The sequence below is a fragment of the Zea mays genome, chromosome 7 (assembly GCF_902167145.1).
Source record: "Zea mays cultivar B73 chromosome 7, Zm-B73-REFERENCE-NAM-5.0, whole genome shotgun sequence".
Taxonomy (NCBI): domain Eukaryota; kingdom Viridiplantae; phylum Streptophyta; class Magnoliopsida; order Poales; family Poaceae; genus Zea; species Zea mays.
In genome coordinates this window covers 180,089,157-180,110,520 of record NC_050102.1, presented here as the reverse complement: position 1 = coordinate 180,110,520, position 21,364 = coordinate 180,089,157, and the positions used below count along the sequence as shown (strand labels likewise).

Sequence of the window (21,364 nt, the reverse complement as noted above, 5' to 3'; positions counted from 1 at the left end):
AAGAGAAATGACATCAACATTTTCTATAATCGATTTAGGTGTTTGACGTCCATCACAAACCATGTGGACTAACTAGTTTGTGTAGCTAATATTTTTCTCAGATGCATAAAGTTCATATACACATACAAATAAAATGACCGCGGAACAATTCTACAAGTTTAGAGTAAACAGACTTGCTGCAGCCCGACAGTCTAGTGTGCACCAGACAGTGTCTGATGCCCTAACTGGAGCACTCCACGAATTGACCGCTCTCGAGAATTCTCGGAGCTCGTCCACTAAAAGTCACCGGACTGTCCGGTGTGCCACCGGACTATCCGGTGAGTCCTCGGAGCAACGATCATCTTCGCCAACGGTCGAGTGCGCAGCAGTATGACCGTTAGAAGTCAGAAGACAATATGTGATGTCTGATCGCATCGGACTGTCCGGTGCACCAAAGGACAGAGGTCTTCAACGGTCAATAACTTCAAACCCCAACGGTCGGCTGACGTGGCACTCACCGGGCAGTGAATAGTGGAGTGTTTGGTGCACCACCGGACTATCCGGTGTGCCCATCGATAGAGCAATTAGCCAACGACTAGAATAGTGGTTGGGGTTTTAAATAGCCCCAACCACCACCATTCAAGCCATCTAAGCATCCCACTCTCTTCATTCAATACAAGAGCAAATAATACACTCCAAAGACACAATCAAAAGCCTTCAATCCTTTCCAAGTTCCAAAATCAAGTCAAGTGATCAAAAGTGTTTAGTGACTTGAGAGAGGGTGATTTATGTTTATTTTGTTGATCTTGTTGTTTGCTTCTCCTTCTAATCTTTCTAAGTGTTTTGTAAAGCAAGCAAGAGACACCTAATTGTGTGGTGATCCTTGCGGGATATAAGTGACCCATGTGATTAAGAAGAAGCACTCGACCGGTCTAGGTGACCGATTGAGATAGGGAAAGGGTTGAAATAGACCCGGTCTTTATGGCCCCATCAACGGTCTCGGTGTCCCATCGGGGGGTTGGCAGATGGCGTGCGCGTACTATAGCGAGGGTGTAATCATGCTGTTGCGCCCGGATATGATTGTTGTCTTGTTAGCCACTGTGCTCCTGCTGCCGCGGAGTGGGGTAGGTATGCACATTAAATGCGAGTGTTCCTCACCTGTTTTCGGGCGCTTTTGTCTTAGCTGCCTGGGATTAGCTCGGGCGAGACAAACGGAGCGGTGGTGACATCGGGCGAGGCGGAGTTCTACCTCAGGTGGGAGACTCTCGGGGAGAGGCCTTGGGTTAGGAGGTATCTCGGTTGCTTCCCCTTGGGGTTGTGTCTTTACTTTTCCTGAGTGTGTTTTTTGGAGGGATAATCTGGGTACCACTAATTATCACCCCTGACAAATCTAATGCTTCCTTTTGGTGTTGTGCTGCTTCTCTGTCTAAGCTTAGGACACCCACCGGACAGTCCGGTGGCCCTCTGCCAGAAAGCTGAATTTTCCTCTTTTCTTCAAACTTTCTTCAAATCCTTTTGGCTTCCCTTTGGGTGTTCTTATGACTTAGACAATCATATGTGCTATCAATCCAACTAGTTTAAGTCTCATTTCTTGGACTTTTTGCTTCCTCCAACTCATAACTTTGATTTTGCTCAAACTATCTCCAAAAGAGTGATTCCTTAAATTGAGCTTTCGAACCTCATTAGATGTATAAAAAAGGTTCTTAGGGGTATATGCAACTTGACCAAAGTGTGAAATTAGGTATTATTTATATTTTCCAAGTTATACCCCTCTATGTCTCCCATCGAGCCATGACCAAAGGCATGGCCCTGGTATGACTCCAAGAACATGATAAGAGCATGATAGTTGGATTTTCGTCGATGAATCTAAGGTTCATGTAACCACTATAAACCGAAGGGGCAGAACAACATTCATAGTCAATCGTAGATCAATAAAATTCACTCTACATTGGGGACATGCATAATTGCATAATTGTGAATTAGGACCATTATGGTAGAACTCCCCACCACAACCAAAAGGTGAGGGGAGCTAGACTATATGGATGCTCACTAATGTTTGAGCGGGTAATCTTTTTCTGCTTTGTGTATGTAATCTTTTTTCTGCTTTGTGTTCATTAATCGATGAGTAGCAAGAGGATAGAGTTAGACGGTTTTGATGATCACCGCCTCACCGGTGTTTGAGCTTGTAATCTTTTCTACTTTGTGTTTATTAATCAATGAGTAGCAAGATGATATAGGGTGGCTTGAGTTTGTTATCGGTACCTTGGTCCATTGTATCGCGGACAGGTCCGATGAGTGTTAGCTCGCGTAGTCAGGTATGCCAACCCGACGTGATTTATGCGCTGCTGGCCCATTAAACACGACATGATTGGTCATACATATGGGAGGACCGAGATCTGTTAGGCATATCAAGCCTAAACGACGACCGTGCTTAGAGGGTGTTTGGTTTCTAGGGACCAATGTTTAGTCCCTAGATTTTATTCCATTTTAGTTCCAAAATTACCAAATATAGAAACTAAAACTTTATTTTAGTTTCTATATTTAACAATTTATACACTAAAAAGGAATAAAATGAAGGGACTAAACATTAGTCCCTAAAACCAAACACCTCTTTAATCCAAAACTGGAATATGCAGTACATTATTTAGACCCCAATCATTCAGCCCCTAAACCACATAATGCCACTTGAAGCAATCGATCGGTGAATGTGAAACACATATGGTAAATCTGAAGAGCAACGAGATTACACTGACCGGTAAAAGAAAAGAAAAGGAAAGTTAAATTATTAATCACCCACTCCGACAGCAGTGCATGACGTCCACAACCGTAGAACGTAGGTTTAACTAAATATAACCCGAATCCGAGCCCGCGCGCAGGCGCGCGAGCAAGCTGATCAAGCGGCGGTGCAGCGCTCGCGCGCGAAGCCTACGCGTCCGTTGGGCACGTCGAAGAGCACACGGTGGTTCTGCTGCTGCATGCTGGCGATGACGTTGAGCACGGTGTTGACGCCGTCGGGCGCCGCGGCCATGGCCAGGCAGCTGATGGTCCCGTACGTGCTGTGGATGACCACGTTCTCCTCCGGCAGCGTCACCTGCATGCCGTCGAACAGCAGCGTCACGGGCGGCCACGCGACGGCGGTGGTGTTGAAGCACGTGTCGAACCCTCCCAGCGAGGACACGGGCGCGCCGACGCGGCGCCGGACCTCGTCCCGCACGGCCACGTACGCCGGCGCCACCAGCCGGGTGAACATGGTGCCAGAGTCCAGCACGGTGCCCGCCCCCGTCGCCGGGTCGAACGCCGGGATAGGCACCACCTTCCTGCCCACGCGGATGCCGGTCATGTTCACGTAGTAGAGCGACGACCGGTGCGGGTTGGCCAGCAGCGGCGTCGTCTTGATGCGCTGCGGCTGGCCGTTGCGCCCGAGCCGGAGCGTTCCAGAGAAGTTGAGCGACTTGAAGCTGGGGAGACAGTACGAGAAGGTGGCCTCGTACATGTCCTTGGTCTGCGAAAGGAACGACAGCGGGCCGCGGCCGAGCCCCAGCAGCCCCTGCGGCGGCGCAGCCGTGCCAGTGGCCCTCTGCAGGCACCCGAAGGTGTAGGCCTTCACGGCGTTGCCGGCGACGGCGAGAGAGTCCTGCGACAGCGCGGCCTGCAGCGAGGAGTCGGCGTAGGTGAGGCTGAAGCCGCAGGCCTTGCCGCCGGGCGGGCACGCCGCGTTGGGTGCCTGCGCGCAGAGCGGCGACCCGCAGGGCACCGTGCGGTACGAGGCGGACGAGGCCGGGTCGAAGGGCGCCGCGGACGACGTGGGGCAGCCCGCGCAGCCGGCGCAAGGGATCCACGAGGCGTCGTTGCTGGTGTCGACGGCCAGGAGCAGCTGCTGCGGCGGCGTGCCGAGGCTGGCCCGCACCACGTACGTCGGCGTCTGCAGCAGCTGCCGCCCCGACGCGATGGGCGCGTACGCGCGGGCGCGGCCACGCACCGCCAGCGAGTCCAGGTACAGCAGCCGCGACGCGTCACGCGACGCCTGGTCCGCCAGGAACCCCGCCCACGACGGCGCCGCCGTCCCGGGGCCCAGCGGCGAGCACGGCCCGAACGCGTGCGACACCTGCAGCGTGTTCCCCGCGTCCGGAGGCGTGGCGGGGCACGACGAGCGCGAGTGCGACGCCGCCGCGCCGCCCGCGAGAAGCAGAAGCACCGACAGCGCCGCGCCGCAAAGCATCCTCACACCCGTCCCGACACGGCGCATCTCTGCGTGCGCCGGGTGCAGTGCAACAGCAGCACAGTTGCTAAGCCCGGGACTGGAAGCTAGCGTAGCGACGAAACGAGAGCGCGAGACGACGGACGGACGGACGGTGGCGCGACGCCGTGGGCTATATAGCGGCGGGGCACGTGAGCGCCACTGGGGTCTGGCGACGCGGGCAGAGCGCGCGCGCCATGCATGGCACGCCCGTGAGGTTTAGCGTGGACGGACGTATCGCCGTACCTGCTGCTGGCCAGGCTGCCTGCAGCATCCGCGGCTGAGCACGGCTCGCCGGGGACCAAGAGCTGCGGCAGCTCGTGAGCGCAGGCTGTCGCTTCGGCCAGCGGACGCGCTCCACGTCGGTGTCCAGTTTCACGGTGGCTCGTCACAGACTCACAGGAGGCTTGTCTTGGCGCGGCGCTACCCACGTGGCATGTACGGGATTCGCAGGAGCAGGAGCCAGGAGGTAGTAGACCTGGCTCATGGGATGGCCGGATGGCCCATGAGCTGCCGTCTCTGTGCAGAACAGCAGAGCAGAACAGCAGAAGGCCGGCCAGCGCATGGACACGGTGGACTGAGTGTAGTGTACCACCCAAGATGCACTCTGGGGACGGTAACCGACTGCGACTACTAACCGTGACCGTGAGAGACGAAGAGAGATGCCGAATCGGAATGGCGCTGAGGAGTAGCCGCCTAGGTTAGAGACAGAAATAGATCAGTGTCGAGCACGCCAAGGCGAAAGGCATTTGGGCCACAAGCCCACAGAGCCTGTGGTCGCCACAGCGCGGGCCCGTCGGCCTGCAGGTGAGCCACGGATGACGCGCTCGTCAGTTGTTTTTTTTAATCTGTAAAATAGATTCACGTGTCAGTCTTCAAGTGAAACAAAGCTGGTGGCGTGGAGCTGGCTACGTCGGCTTTCACCGCCGTCTCGGGCTCACGCACGATCGGGCCAAGGCGAAGTCGTCTGCTTGTGGTTGTTCCGGGCATCTGGCCGCACAGGTACGACGCGCGCACGCCATGGGGTCCTTGGGATCTTGGAGGGGTGTCGGCGGCGGTGGGTCGGCACACCTATCGCATCCCAAAGGCAGATGAAAAATTTGCTATTTTAGCCTTTTTAAGGTGGGCTAAATGCTATTATATGACTCTCTGTCTATGACTTATGGAACCATCTGTGTATATGATTTGTGGGCTTAGGTCTAAAATAGAGAAGTTCACAACTAAAAGTGACAAAATATCAAATTCCCCAAAGCAGATGGAGCAAAGCACTGTAGTTACCCCCGTGCCTAGCGGTGAGATGAGTGGCTAGCCAGCAAGGCGTCACTGCCCATTGCCCATACCTAAAGGTGATAATGTGCTCTTAATTTTACATTATAAGATTTAAAGATCGGATCGAATTATGTCAGACTATATATCTATTTATTTTTGAACTAAAATTTATTTAGACATTTACCATTTTATGAAAATCATTTAAATCACGATCCATTACCACCTCTACCAATACTCATATATGTGTCAGTATATAGGTCTATACTTATGAGGTATTTGGTTTCTAGTGACTAAATTTTAGTCTCTCAATTTTATTTATTTTATATCTTAAATTAACAAATACAGAAACTAAAGCATCGTATTTGGTTATTTATGGACTAAAATGAATAAAATTGATGGGCTAAAAAATAGTTCAAGTCATGATTTTGGCTATTATTTGGTTTGTACCAAAACCTACCAATATCTCACTTTGCGTTGCTAAAACTGTAACATTTTTTTACTTAACTTTAACATGCCAAAAATTTTACATAGCAAATTTTGGCCGTAAACCAAGCAAGCCCTCTACATCACTGTGGCCATTTTGACTTTTTTTCTAAATACATAATTTTTATACGTACCTAAGATACTCCATGTACTATAAATTATAATAGGTTCATATGTATCTAATATACTCCATCTACTATGAACTATAAGAGGTTTTGGTTATAATGCACGTAGATATACACTGCGTTTATATATAGTAGAAATAGAGAAACTAAAACGTCTTATAAATTAAAATAAAAGTAGTATATTATATTTCTAGGTATGTATAAAAATATATGCCTAGAAAAAATAAATAGATTGACTCACCATTTGCAGCCAAAGTAGCATGCAGCATACGAAATAGGCACCAGAACTTTATTTGAACACATCTCCTACGTTGGAGCCTTGGAGGCATCTGAAATCACTTCCAGCCGCGGGTTTTGAACAGAAAGCTGAAGCGGTTCGCGTCTCCCAGAAACAGCTGTGTTGGTGGCTTTTTTTGACGCAGTAAAACACATGTGTTGTCCACTGCTGATGTAAAGGACGTGTTAACTACATTAGAAATTATTAAGATTTTTTTTGTTAATGAAAGTATTGGTTGTACGCAAGTTTTGTATGATCATAATACACATGTGAACATTACGAAAATTTAGTGTGTTATTGTATATACTTCATAATCTGATATATAATAATCTAGCCAGCGAAACATCTAGATTCTAACCAGCCAGCTTCTCTCCACAGTCAACTTCTCTATAAAGCTCTTTAGAAAAAACTGAACCAAACAGATCTATTCTTAACTTTCCGGCACCGCCTTTTCACACGCAGACATCTTATGATTCTAGAGGGTGATTAATGTAGTGTTGGGTTTCAGAGTCGGTTAGTATGGAGCAGCTTCATGCTAAGGTGCGATTCTGTTTAGTAGATTTTAGAGAGTCGAATGGTTTTATATTTAAACATTTTCTAGAACCACTCTGTCTATATGGAACCAACTAAACAACAATAAATTAGAAACTGAACTACTCTATCTCACCATACTCATACTCTAAATAAAAAAACTTCAACCTAAAATTGTGAAGGGGAGGTAAGGCAGTCCGGCGGAGGTGGGTAGGTTGCTGGCGATAGCCGTCCGGTGGCGAAGTTAAAATTGTGTATAAGTGATTAGCTTAATTGTTGACTCTATGTTTACATCCTAACTAATGAAACACATATTTTTTAATTGAGATAAAATCTACTCATATAATATTGTATAAAAAGCGTAGCAATATACATTGGATATCTAACTAGAATTTTAAACCTTCGTCATTCATGTAAAAAAAATACAGAATAGGAGTACATCGAAACGGCAGGTGCGGAGGACTGAATAAATAAGAAAGGCATATAACAGACCCCTTTGCCTTTTTTTTTCCATTCAGGTAAGGTAGAAACATGTGCAGGAAGCAGGAAACAGGAAACAGGAAAGTAAATATATCTGGGCCGACAGCGTGCAGGGATCCTTCCCATGGCCAGGCCTTACCCATCCAACAAATCTCCAAATGTTCATGATAAGCCCGGCCCATTAGTTCATTACCCATTCACACGATCAGCTCGCCAAACCAATTCCAATCTCCTCAGCCTTCGGAGCCAATGAAATCGCAGTCGCAAGAGCGACATCGTCCTATTTGTTTGGGATTTTTTCACCTTCTGTCTACCAAAAGTTGTTGTAGACTGCCAAACGCTCTAGCTTTCAAACCGCTTCTATAAAAATCGCTTGGGTAAAAATTGTCTAAAATCAACATGAATACATAATCGACTGAGTCGTTGCAATAGTAGGAATTCATCCCTTTCTAGATCTTGAAACATTTGGACCACTTCATCTTGCTCCGTACAAATCACCACAATACTCAAATTCTTCTCACAGCCAAATTCTCTCCACAACCGGATTCTTAGAAAAGCTGGTCAGAAAGAAGTTGAACCAAATATACCAATTATCATCTCTGCCCCCACCTCGCTTCACACCTCTCTCAAGTCGCCGCCTCCTTCGCCCACTAAATATTATGAAGTTGTACAAAAATTATCTATCATACCATTGATTACATGACCTACTAATTCAAGTCTCTTTATCCACCCGCTAATTATCAAGAATAGTTAAAAATACTTATACAAATTATTTGTATTATAGAAGTTGCAATCTATATGCAAGCTAAACACTTTTGAACCTTGTCTAATCAATATGTTGAAGTTTTTTCGTGGTGAAGCTGGAAAACTGACACTGTAATTTTTGGAGTAAAACTCTCTCAAACAGGGTCTAAGTAACATAGGAACGAGGTTTGCATGTATGTCTATATTCATTATTATTTGAATTAATGTGGGAAAAAAGTGGGATAAAAAACTATATTTTGAGACGTAAGGAGTATTAAGAGTCAGGCTTCTTCCGTCTTCTGTTCTTCGTCACCTACTACCATGCCAACAAGTTGCACGCACGCATGACACCATTTGCCCAGTTAATTTACGGCGCATTCTGACTTATCTTATCAATAAAAGGTCAACATCAACATCTCCGCCGGATTCTGATGCGAGTGGCGGAGTCCATTCAACGGCCGAACCCGTACCGGACTGCACAGAATATTCACAAGGCAAATGCGGGGCATCCTTCTTCTCCCATTTTTAATTTGTTCCGCCTCCGTATCTAATTCAGCCGTATTTATATACTAAAAAGAGTTTCCGATACACGCTAGTATCCCTTTCCCTTAAAATAGTAAATAGGCTGCAATTTCAGTTTTGTCTCTACTGAACTGCCCCGTTTGTACTGAACTGCATTCCTTGAATAACTCTACCTACTGTACTGAACGAGATACAGAAAAAAAAATATTGATATGATATCCCATAAAAAATTGTTTTCCAACACAAAACATACAGCAGTATCATGAATTAATCAAACTTGAAATAATCTAACTCGGTACTCTATTAAAAATGTATCTCTTTCTTTCAAACGTATGAATTAGCTACTCCCTTGTGAGTTGTGACACAGATGGGGAGTGTTAATTTGTGACCCAGAGGAAGTGCAAGCTACTCCTACCTAAAGGTAAGTGAAGGCAAGGGAAAAGAAAATGACAGTCAATTTCAGAGCGCTTGTTTTACTTTTCCTTGGAATGGGAACAGGACAGCAGTCTGAAATATAAGTGCCAGCTGGTATGACTTTCTTATCGTTTTTCCGAGCCAAGTGTTTTGAGCCACATACGTGTCTCGTCAGTGGGTGCTTTACACCTAACGGTGAAGGCATCCACAATGGTCGTACATAGGCTGCTCCTAACGAGGACAGTGTCCAGGTCAGACCAAGAGTGTGTTTGGTTTGCATGACTTTATTTTATTTAATTTCAGTTCTAAATTATTAAATATGAAAAATAAAATAAATATTTTAGTTTTCTTATTTAATAATTTATGACTAAATAAAATAAAATATAGAGAGTAAAAAATATTAATCTCTAGAAACCAAACAGAAACCAAACATCTACTCAAGAGACCGTACACAATTCTTTTTTGTTTCAATCGAACGGTTCACAGTCCCTGAGAAACAGGGGTCCACGGAGCATCTCTCTCAACAAGTACAAATAGGAGTACTCCTCTCCTCTCCTGACGCCACGAGTGACTCACGAGTTGTTGGATCCATGAAACAGGCGCACAGTGGCTGCATCTTTGGAACGCGAGCGAATAGACTAGCTACCTGTTGGTCGCTACTCGCTAGCGACTCTACCCTTTTGCGTCCTCTCGCCTCCACCACCCGACAGCAATCTGACGTGTACTGGCTATAAAGCTTTTAGGCTGCCTCCAGCAACAGCCGCTAAAGCGGTCTGTTCGCTACATATAGCGCATCATAGCCTCCGGTATCCGTCCAACAAGATTCTGTATCTACTCCGGTAAATTTAGCGCAGAGCGCCGTACACGCTAAACTCAGCGCTTCCTCCATTGTCCGCTATCCTGCCGTGCATCCTATGGACCCACCCACTTTCTCGTGTCGCAGGCCGTTGAGCCCATCTCTTAGGCCTAGACTCTCAACAGACAGCAGCATGTTTGAATTTAGCTTGCCGTAATCCAATTTCAACGTATATGAATACTTTTCGTTTCTTAATTAAAAAAGACACAAATGTATATTAGAAAGTTCCAGTAAATTGTTCATGTTTTTTTTGCAACCGAACAAATCAAAAATAGTAGCATGCTTTATTTCTGAAAATAGTAATTGCAAGTTAATTAAATATACTATGTTGCACATGATTTTTTATGTTATAGCGTGTAATGCAAACAAATCAAAAAAACTAAATCAATAGAAAAAATAAAGTCTGTTGTCACTGTAGCTTTAGAGGATCGAATTTAAAGGACATTGTTGGAGACTGAGAAGATATAGAGGATAGAATCTTTTATAGTGTGCTGTAAAGGACAGGGAATATTCCTTTAGACAATGAAAATTAGGGGACGTTGCTGGAGACAGCCTTATTCTGTCCCAGTCCCAGTGCACAACTTCTTCTTCTTTTTTTATCTCTCAACCATGCATACCCCGCCGTCTCTTCTGTTGTCCGAAACCCTCGAACTAATCAAGTCCAACGATAGTTTTTTTTTGGCCTATCTGTATATGCCCTCTTCGTAACTGGCAAGTCTGGTGATGTACAAGAAGAAACTACTAGGATGAAATGTTGTATATCTCGCTTGTTTCTTCTTCTTCTTCTTCGCTTAGTCACCAACACAATCCACTCCAATCCAAAGTTGTCAGTAGGACAAATTAAAGCCGCGTGCATCTTTCTGCCATGACAAAAAAAGCGATTCTCTCTTGTCATCGTGAACCATCTCCATGGCTGAGATTCCGAGATTGCTGCAAAAAGAGTTGGGTGATTAGACGCTGAGATTCCGACAATACAAGAAGGGCACTGGAAGCGTAAATTTTGGGCAGTTTGCCATCTTATTTAGACATCATGGAAAAGCCAGAGTAGACTTTGCATCTTTTGGTCATGAGATCGCTTGAGATTACGAAGTGAAGTGAGCATCTAGGCGTACCCTTTTTTTTCTTTGGTTGGCATATAGTAGTATATATTTTCCCCGATAAAGCTAGGCCCACCAAGCCATTATCATGCAAACACGGTTTTTGTTACACTTACACGTGTATGGTATATTTCTTTCTTTCTTTTTTTCTTTTTCTCTTCTAAAGTGTGTTGTCTTGTCTTGCTCACGCCCCAAAATATGAATGACTCGTAGAACTTGTCTTGACTCCATCTGTTCTAGGTTTGACCAATCTATGAACAAGAGAATTTATATCTACCAAGACCAAAGGCTAACCATATACGTCACAAATTTTCCGATGACGCTCATTCAAAATCATAGTTATTATTGTTGTTGTTTAAAATTTAGTTAAATTTAAGATATTTTAACTGAGAATAGGGCACAAAAGTCATTATATTTTAGATGTAGCGAATGGCGTATTATTTTCCCATTTTGCATTGACGGGCTAGACCTTCGTATTTCCAAATCAAGCACAAGTTCTCTAGTTGGTTTCATATTGTTGAGCATTGTATATGCCACTTGAAACGGCCGGATGGTTCGGCACTGTAGCCGGATGGTCCGAGTCATGGACGATCTGCTCTTAGGCGTGGACGGTCCACGATTGGATCGGATCAGGTATGACTAACCTTTTTTTCGTGTGTATTTATCTATCTAAACTTATGGATTCTATTGGTGAACGTCTAGAAACGAATTCAGACATTCCCTTATATATGAAGGGACATGGCCGATCGCACGCACCAACAATCAAACCAATCAACCCATTTATCAATTCTTTTTACTTTCTTGCCTTAGGAGTGGCAGTAACATAACCTTCTTCATCTCCATCTTCATTTCTCTTCGAATCTACGTCGTCTGGAGGCGTCTTGGGTGGCCTGCATACCCTGAGAAAACCCTTAGGATCTCTCCTCCATGACAGAGTCCTTCCTGATGGGTCAGATCCAGGTGTTGTTGGCGAATGCCGCCGCCCCTGCGCACGCGTAGACCGTCTGACCACCAGGTGTGGATCGTCCGGCTCAACGCAGGGAAGACCTGCTCCTGCCGCTAGGTCTCAAGCCGTCTGACCCTAGGCCGTGAACCGTCTGCATCGTGGCAAAGAGCCCACCAAGCGAAACACCTCTTCGGTGATTGACGTCCGGATTGACGCCAACACATTTTTTGGTGACTCCGCTCGAGAAAATACGTTTGGATCCATTAAATCAGCCCTAATGGTCGGTTCCAAGGACCCCTTCGATGTTTCCCTAGCAATATCATCGAATCAACTATAGAGACTCTATCGACTAAAGAACAACAAGAATTCGAGGAGTATATGGAGCAATTGATCAAGGAGGCCAATGGGAAGTACAACCAACTGTGTTGTGTTATGTGTGCTTCATTTTTTTCTATCATTACGCTTTCTACCATTCCAATAGAGAATGATGCACTATTTGCAATTTTGTTTTAACTATAGCTTTAATGGTTGATATCAAACGATTGTTGTTGTAGGGCGCGTCACGTGCGCTCGAGGATCTAGTTTCTTTAAACCACACAATGTCTCCCTTTCCGGTTTTGGGAGGAAGTAAACAAAGACAATGCACCACTTCTATGTAATGTCACACGAACCTTTCTAATTTCGAGATCTATACTACCTTTAATTGTTGTATTTTAGGATTTATTTAGATGTTTATGAATTTATCATAATCTATGGTGTTGCATTAGGTTAAGGCGAAATTTAGCCTAACCTACGGTAAAATACCAACAAGATACTAAGTAGTTCTCTCCCATTTCAAATTAGTATTTATTTTAGCTCTTTATTTCTATATTCAAATAGATGATTATAAATCTAGACACATATATAAAACATATACATTTGCATTGTATGAATCCACTAAATTTTTTTAATCAAATATTAATTTGGAACCGAGAGAGTACTTAAATGTTCTGAGACCAGTTTTTAGTACTCTACTTATCTGAAATAGTGTAAATTAGTTTTGTATATAAAAATAATTCCTTCCACGGGGCAAACCCTGAGGGCATTTTGGTACAATTTTAGGGCTAGTTTGACAACTTCAATTTTCCAAAGGATTCTCATTTTCTCAAGGAAAAATAAACTAATTTTCCTTGGGAAAATGGAAATCCCTTGGAAAATGTGGTCGCCAGACTATCCCTTATACCCCGTTTGGACGTAGATATTGGGGCACGAAATTAGGAATTGAAATCAACTTTATAGAATTCTACTGTTTGATTATACATGGAATTGACCTTTGGAACCAGAGATCCAATTCCATGAAATTGCACTATAACTAAAAACTTCTCCTCTCAATATTGAGCACCACTCCTCTGTATTGCGTGAATTAGACCACACAATTTCAAATTCTAATTTAGTGACATCTAAACAATAGAATTGAAATTACATCTCATTTCAATGCTATAACTGTTTCGATATTAAACTCAATTCAATTACATGTCATGACATACAATATCGACAATTAAGCATTAGTATATATATGGTACTGGAGTAAAGCATAACCCAAAACCCCGGTCCAAATCCGGGCCACCCGAAGCCGGCCCTACCAAAAGCCAAAACCAAAACGCCACCCCGTTGCCTTAAAAAACCACACAAGCCCAGCCAAACGCGAGTCCACCGCCTCCCCCGACCCGCTCCGCTCCGCTCCGCTCCATCCATCCCTCCCGTCCCCAGCTCCCCGGCTTCCCGCTGCCCCTGCGTGCGTGTCTCTGGCTGTGCCTGTGCGCCCCCCGGTGCACCCGAGAGGCCGAGAGGCGAAGGCTCGTCGTCGCGTTGCTCGTCGCCTCGCCTCGCCTATAACTACTCCCTCCGCTCCGCGCCTCCGCTCCACACCTATTCCGCCACCCGCCTCTCACCTCTCCAGTCCCCACCCCCGCCCCCGTCCGCTCCCCTATCCTGTTCGTTCCCCTCCTCTCCACACGATCCCCTCCCTTGTCGGCTTCCGCGCGGGCGGGAGTGGCCGCGGCCACGACTCCACCGCCTCCTGCTCGCGCCACCACCCCTCGGCCCCTCGCGGCGCCGCGCGACCGGCGCGTGGTGCGCGTTTGCCTGCCCGTCGTCGGCCCTTTCTTATTAGTTATTATTAGGCGGAGGAGAGGCTAGCTCTGCGGGGGGTCGCCGCGCGCCGCCGAATCGGATCACACGCCTCCCCTTCCCGCCAGGCCAGGGGGCCATGGCCACGCTCCCGCGCGCCGCGCCGCCCACGCCCGCCGCGCTGCTCCCGCTGCCCCGCGCCGCGCCGCCGCTGCTGCTCGCCGGGAGGGCCGCCGCCGCGCGCCGCTCTCGGCTGCGCGCGCGGGGCCCGTCCGCGGCGGCGCGCCGGAGCTGGGTCGTCGCCTCCGCCGCTTCCTCCTCCTCACGGGCCGTGGTCGGCGGCGTCGCCCGCCGGGAGGCCCCTCCCGCGCCGCAGAAGCCCACGCAGCAGGTACGCATGGACATGCGAGCCCGATCGGTATGGGTTATTGTTCTCGTGACTCTCGCCGTTACTGGTGATGTGTTGTTGGAACTGTGACGTGGGTGTTAGAGAGCTCGAGAGAGGTAGTGCGCGTTTTGGTCAGTTTTTTTTGTCTACGAAATCATCGGGGCCTTTGTGGGTGCTAGATTCTTCAGTTTTCTCTACGACATCATCGACGATCGCATGGTTCGATCGTTTATGATTTTTGGGATTGGTTTTGCCGATTTGCTGGGATTGAAATAGTTGTACCATTACCGATGATGCTGAGCGATTGGTGAAAACAGGAACATTAGCGCAGGCAGGCAGTTGACGAGTCCAATTTGTTTTGACATCCTGATCAGTGCATTTTATTAGGCTAATTGTTGAAGTGGTGGTTGCTTGCAACTGCAAGTTTTTAAATTCGTGGCTGATCGCCATGCGCTGCTAGTTGTCGCTTTTGATCTGTTCCTTTCATGGAGGTTTTAAAATGCGCTGTGCAACAAGCGAACGAAGCACACCATATGCAGGGTTGATAAACAATTGAGGGTGATGGAAAGACAGGTGGCAGCTGTAGTGGTAGGTACTAATAACGGTCGAGTGTCCAGGAGTGTCAGTGCATGACATTTGTGTAAAGCATCGGTATAATATATGTAATATGTATACTAGTTTACCATGCCCCCTTCTGGAATGTGTTTGAATGGGTTGCAATAGCTACGACGTTGTAAGTTAGGCTCTGTATTTAACGCTGGTTAACACAGGAATTCCTTTGTTCCACCAGGCTGCGGACTTGAACCATATCTTGTCTGAACGTGGAGCTTGTGGTGTTGGATTTGTCGCAAACTTGAAAAATATGTCTTCATTTGACATTGTTCGTGATGCTCTTATGGCTCTTGGGTGCATGGAGCACCGTGGTGGTTGTGGAGCGGACAGTGACTCAGGTGATGGTGCAGGACTGATGAGTGCCGTTCCATGGGACTTGTTTGATGACTGGGCCAGCAAGCAAGGGCTTGCTCTCTTTGACAGAAGAAATACAGGTGTAGGCATGGTCTTCCTTCCACAAGATGAGAAGTCAATGGAAGAAGCCAAAGCTGGTAAATTCTTCATGCTTATACCACACAGAGCAGCATTGTTCTTGTCTAAACAGAGGAACATTTTCAATGCTCATTTCTATAGGAGTTTTATACTTATCAATCACTGTCTTGTTGCAGCATACTTCAACTATTATATGGAATTTTTAGGCTGCCATACTTTGCATGCCCACAAAGCCACAACATGTTTGTCCTTAGAAATCGAAACCTTCTGGAATGTGGTTTCTTTAATCTTTATCACACTACCCCCCCCCCCCCCCCCTTCTTGATAATGCTCTTTTTTTTCCCTTTTGGAAAATGTGTTCTTATTCTTAGTAGAGTTACCGTAATTGCCATTAATTCTGTTTCTGCGTGATCTGAAAGCGGTCACTCATCTGGTTGCAGCAACTGAAAAGGTTTTTGTGGATGAAGGCCTTGAGGTTCTTGGTTGGAGACCCGTTCCTTTTAATGTATCAGTTGTAGGTCGGAATGCAAAAGAAACCATGCCTAATATACAACAAATATTTGTGAAAGTTGCAAAAGAAGATAATGCTGATGACATAGAGAGAGAATTATACATCAGCCGAAAGCTGATAGAGCGGGCTGCAAAATCTTTTAGTTGGGCAGATGAACTTTATTTCTGCTCTTTATCAAGCAGAACGATTGTCTACAAGGGAATGCTACGATCTGAGGTTCTTGGGCAATTCTATTTAGACCTTCAGAATGAACTGTATAAATCACCTTTTGCCATATATCATCGAAGATTCAGTACAAATACAAGTCCTCGATGGCCTCTTGCTCAACCTATGAGGTTACTTGGACACAACGGAGAAATTAACACAATACAGGTTTGCATTAACGTCCTTGAATGATGCCTTTGATTACTTTTAAATGAGTATTTTGTTTTTAGTTTATTACTGGGATGTTCACGTAATTTTTTGATATTGAAATTACACGATCCTTCAGCATTACTAATAGGGCTACTTTTTTCCTCGTAGGGGAACTTGAACTGGATGCGATCAAGGGAAACCACACTAAAGTCTCCTGTATGGCGAGGTCGTGAACATGAAATTTGCCCGTTTGGTGACCCTAAAGCATCTGATTCAGCGAATCTTGACAGTACAGCTGAAGTAAGAAGCCATACACCTTTCGCTAAAATTATAGTTGCAAAGCCTGCATTCTACTTACCGAAACATGCATACAATTTTCTTTTTCCACACCACTTCACTTAAAATACTGCTGTTGTTTTTATTAAATCTTCACATCCTTTCTTGCATCAGTTGCTGCTAAGAAGTGGTAGGAGTCCTGCAGAAGCTCTTATGATTCTCGTCCCTGAGGCATATAAGAACCATCCAACATTATCTATAAAATACCCCGAGGTATGTTTATTGGCATTCCCTTCCCTATTAATCTACACAGGCATCCTGTCTAATTGAGTTTGTTTTGTTCTGTATTTAGGTAACTGACTTCTATGACTACTACAAAGGACAAATGGAAGCTTGGGATGGACCTGCTTTACTTCTATTTAGGTAAAATTGTTTGCATGCCCATATGGGATTGTCAGTTATTCCATATTTTCTTTCTCTCGAGTATTTGATGTGAAACAACAGGTTTTTTAACCACTTTGGTTAAAGCCTTGCTCTGTTATAGGCTTATAGCAGATTTTACTTCTGTGCACCTAAAAGCAGGGATGAAATGATATAAAAAAATGGGTATTATGTGCACCTAATTGAGCTTGTTGTTACAGGTGGCATTGAGTAATATCCTTTTTAGGAGGTATTTTTAACGTAGATGTTGAAACCTTCTGAGCCATGCTAGGACAGTGAGTTCCTGCATAGGGCGTACCCAGTGCCGTAGGCTTTCCGCACTGTGCGGGGTCTGGGGAAGGGTATCTTTAAGTGTCAAGCCTTATCCGCATAATATGCAGAAGCTGGGCTCGAACCCGGGACCTTCCGGTTACAGACGGTAGGCTCTACCGCTGCACCAGACCCGCCCTTCAGAGTTCCTGCATAGGGAAGAAGAAATAATAATAGTCAATAAACATAAGAATAGTCTAGGATAAAACCATGAAAGACATTACTGAATTGGTCTGAGACTGAGGTTTTATGGTGTATTCATGCATAAGATATTCCAGTGCCACCTTTCCAACTGAATATTTGCCAACACAGTGGTGGTGCTTATAATTCTTTCTAATTTTTTTTTTATGTTCAGTGATGGGAGGACTGTAGGAGCAACTCTTGATAGGAATGGTCTCCGTCCAGCACGCTATTGGAGAACGTCAGATGACTTCGTTTATGTCGCATCTGAAGTAGGTTTAAGCTGTTACTTTCTTCTGTATGAAATTGTATGTTCAACAACAATGTTGTCGGAGAAAATTGTTCTTCTCATACATAATAAAATATCCAATTGGAATCCTCGAATTGGAGCATTTTTTATCTTCCAGTACTTCATTGCAGATATATTGACACCCTTTTATACCAAATCGCAGAGTTCAGATGTCACAAGCTAAACTAAATGTAACATTCAGTATTCAGTAAGTACTGTGTCCATTTGCTAATGCGTAGGTCTGTCAGCTAGGCTAGGTGATTAGGCTAGCTATTAAGTTATAAATCTATTCCTATTTAAATGTAATGTGATGTAGCAGTGGCTCTTAATTTGTGGCGTATAATAACTTTTACCGCACTAAACTTCTTATCTTGCTCTCGTCTATACAACTTTGTAGGGAAATGTATAGTTCTTCAGTTATTGCAGGGTGGATGCCTTTTTTCCCATTTTCCCATATCTAAATAAGTGGTTTTGTCCTTGTGAACCATCTTCTGAGCGGTTTAAATTGATCTAATTTTATTTACAATATTTGCATAAAAGTATGCCCTAGTAGTTGAATTGATCTGATCACCTTCTCAAGTGCTATGTTAAACCTCATAGTTCATGTCAGGTTTGCGCTGATCACTAATTCTGTCAATGGCAACCTACAGGTTGGTGTTATACCAATGGATGAGTCAAAAGTAGTAATGAAAGGACGATTAGGTCCTGGAATGATGATAACTGTTGATCTACAGACTGGACAGGTTAGAATAGTACTTTATAATCTTCTTTCTTGCCATTGGCTGCTGCAGAATTTCGTACTAAAGATTTTAAACCTCATGAACCATCCAGGTGCTTGAAAACACAGAAGTAAAGAAAACTGTGGCTTCAGCGAGCCCCTATGGGACTTGGTTGCAAGAATGCACACGTTTGATAAAGCCTGTCAACTTTCTCTCTTCAACTATCATGGACAATGAGACTGTTTTGAGACATCAACAGTAAGAATTATCAAGCTTTGTTCATTTGTCCAACACATACTAAGATCTTTTCTTTTACTTTTCCAAATGTGGTCTTGTGGAACTTTATATGTTTGCCATAGTAAGAGTTTGTGTGCTTGAATGCCTGATATTCTATCTGGCGATACATGTTACTGTAATGATTAGATTATAAACAGACAATAGTGTTCTTGATGTTTCATAAAATGCATTCAAAACTGTATGTTTTTTCTTGTAATTCCATTGTGCTATGGCCAATGCTCCCACTGATTGGGTTAATTTTAACATGTTAACCTAGTGTAGTACCTAGCTATATTCACTTTTAGAACAGAAGTTGCACAACAGAAAAATTCCAAGCATTGTAGAATGTAGAGGCTATAGGTATTCATAGATTGTTGCTCAGGCTGAACATTAAATTTAAGCATACTGTTGTTTCCTTAGGGCATTTGGCTATTCAAGTGAAGATGTGCAAATGGTGATTGAATCAATGGCTTCACAAGGAAAGGAACCAACATTTTGTATGGGCGATGACATTCCATTAGCTGTGTTATCACAAAGACCACACTTGTTATATGATTATTTCAAGCAGCGGTTTGCGCAGGTTAGTAAGTCCTTGCACATTTTACCTTTTTAACTAGCTAAGGTCTTTTGAGTCCAAATTGATCGCTATATCCATTGCTCTCAAGTGACAGCTTTCTTCTTATCAGTGTGACAGTAATAATTGTTAAATGTCTTATTGCACAGTTTTGTATTCCTTGGCAAAGATTCCATCTATATCAGAGTTGGTAGTTTGAGAAATTACATTTTTTTCTCAGGCACAGTAAAGTGTTAATAAAGTACCGGCAAATTCTAGGCCATCTTCAATCACATTCAACTCATTAGTGTATGCGCAAAGCTTGGGTTCTGTATTGTGAAATTCAATATCGTCACGCCAAAACTCCCAAAAATGTAAATTAAGCATGCTCTTCTGTTGGTATGTTAGCCTTGTAGGAAAAGAAGTTAGGCCACATTTGTTTCCATTCATTTTGATGAATTGGAATCTAACTAATGGAGCAGATTATTTTTTTAGAACGTGACATTCCACAACTTTCCAAAGTTTATATATAAGCCTATCTCAAATTCATGGGGGGAGAGATGGAAATTGATTCTATAGATTTACATGCTATTTTTCTAATGTTCAACTTATAGCACACTTTTCTATTTGCTTCTCTATAGTATAAGTGTAGTGTATAACTATCTCTCTCATATGATTTAGAATAATATACAAATATATTACATATGCACATATATTAACTTAATTAGTTTGTGCCTAAATTATGATTATTAGAATGGAATTCAATTCTAACGAAACAAACGGGACCTTAGTGATTTAGTAACTTGGTGACATGATGCCATTTCTCCGGAATCTGCTCTCCTAAATTTACAAAAGTTAAGATTAATGTCCTCAGCTTTGATTTCCATGAGACATAATTTTCTTTCCCATTCTAGGTTACAAATCCTGCAATTGATCCCCTTAGAGAAGGTTTAGTTATGTCTCTTGAGGTTAATATTGGGAAAAGAGGCAACATCTTGGAGGTTGGCCCTGAAAATGCTGATCAGGTATGTGTACTTAATTTCAATTAAGGACCTGTTTGTTTGAGCTGTAACTTTTGGAGCTTTTCTGAAAAGCTGTTGTTGAGCTTTTGATCCTGAGAAGTCAATGACAACTTTTTGGTGATGTTATTAGCTTTCTAAACTCAAGAGGCTGTAGAAAGACCACAGACTTTTCAGCTTCCTATATAAACTCAGTTTTTTTAGCTTTTGGCTTTTCGGAAGCTAAACCAAAAAGCTAGTTGTTTCTTTCACTTTTCACACTGAGAAGTTGCTCAGAAGCTCCAACAAATTGGGCCTAAGTCTATGGCTTTACATTTGTTCTTTTCTAGGTGCAATATGAAAAAACTTCTAATCCACTATTGACCTTTTTCAGGTTGCACTATCAAGCCCTGTGCTGAATGAAGGTGAACTGGAAACTCTATTGAATGACTCAAAACTTAAGCCCAAAGTACTGTCAACATACTTCGATATTCGTAAAGGTCTAGATGGTTCACTTGATAAGACAATTCAGGCTCTTTGTGAAGAAGCTGATGCTGCTGTGCGGAGCGGCTCTCAACTTCTTGTTCTTTCTGATCGTTCTGAAGCACCTGTGAGTACTGATGTTTAACATATTAGCACATTGTTTGAAAACTGCTACTATGTTTTTGGATTTATTTTCCCCAATCTTGTACATATTTTTATATTTTGGCAGTAAAATTTCACTTCATTTTTGAAGTGTACTTGAGCTCTAAATGTATGTTTGACATTCTTTTCAAGTTTCACTTGGTTAATATGCATTTTCATAGATTATTTATTCACTATCATATTAGAAATACATGAAATTTGGAACAATGGACAGGTTTGTGCTGCCAACAGCTGCACATAAGTTTTGTGCAGTTAACCAAAAATACTACATTAAAACGAAGTGGTTAATATGTTGTCCGTTTTTAGCTGTGT

The 21,364-nt window shown here is 44.0% G+C and overlaps 2 protein-coding genes across 2 annotated transcripts in view; one reads left to right on the top strand and one right to left on the bottom strand.

The window, feature by feature from the left end:
- Positions 1-2,547: 2,547 nt before the first annotated feature.
- LOC100191400 (uncharacterized) lies at positions 2,548-4,816 on the bottom strand. The gene has a single exon (NM_001136834.2). The coding sequence runs from the start codon at positions 4,223-4,225 to the stop codon at positions 2,873-2,875; it is 1,353 nt and encodes a 450-aa protein (NP_001130306.1). The 5' UTR covers positions 4,226-4,816; the 3' UTR covers positions 2,548-2,872.
- A 9,048-nt stretch (positions 4,817-13,864) lies between these two features.
- The window catches only part of LOC542710 (ferredoxin-dependent glutamate synthase 1), a 17,871-nt gene continuing 10,371 nt past the window's right edge, over positions 13,865-21,364 (top strand). Inside the window, exons 1-12 of the mRNA NM_001112223.2 lie at positions 13,865-14,460; positions 15,248-15,560; positions 15,942-16,384; positions 16,535-16,666; positions 16,817-16,915; positions 16,995-17,065; positions 17,748-17,844; positions 18,512-18,604; positions 18,693-18,838; positions 19,277-19,436; positions 20,324-20,434; positions 20,802-21,017. Of these exons, the coding sequence (NP_001105693.2) occupies positions 14,209-14,460; positions 15,248-15,560; positions 15,942-16,384; positions 16,535-16,666; positions 16,817-16,915; positions 16,995-17,065; positions 17,748-17,844; positions 18,512-18,604; positions 18,693-18,838; positions 19,277-19,436; positions 20,324-20,434; positions 20,802-21,017 (2,133 nt within the window). The 5' untranslated portion in view covers positions 13,865-14,208. The remainder of the gene's footprint in view (positions 14,461-15,247; positions 15,561-15,941; positions 16,385-16,534; positions 16,667-16,816; positions 16,916-16,994; positions 17,066-17,747; positions 17,845-18,511; positions 18,605-18,692; positions 18,839-19,276; positions 19,437-20,323; positions 20,435-20,801; positions 21,018-21,364) is intronic.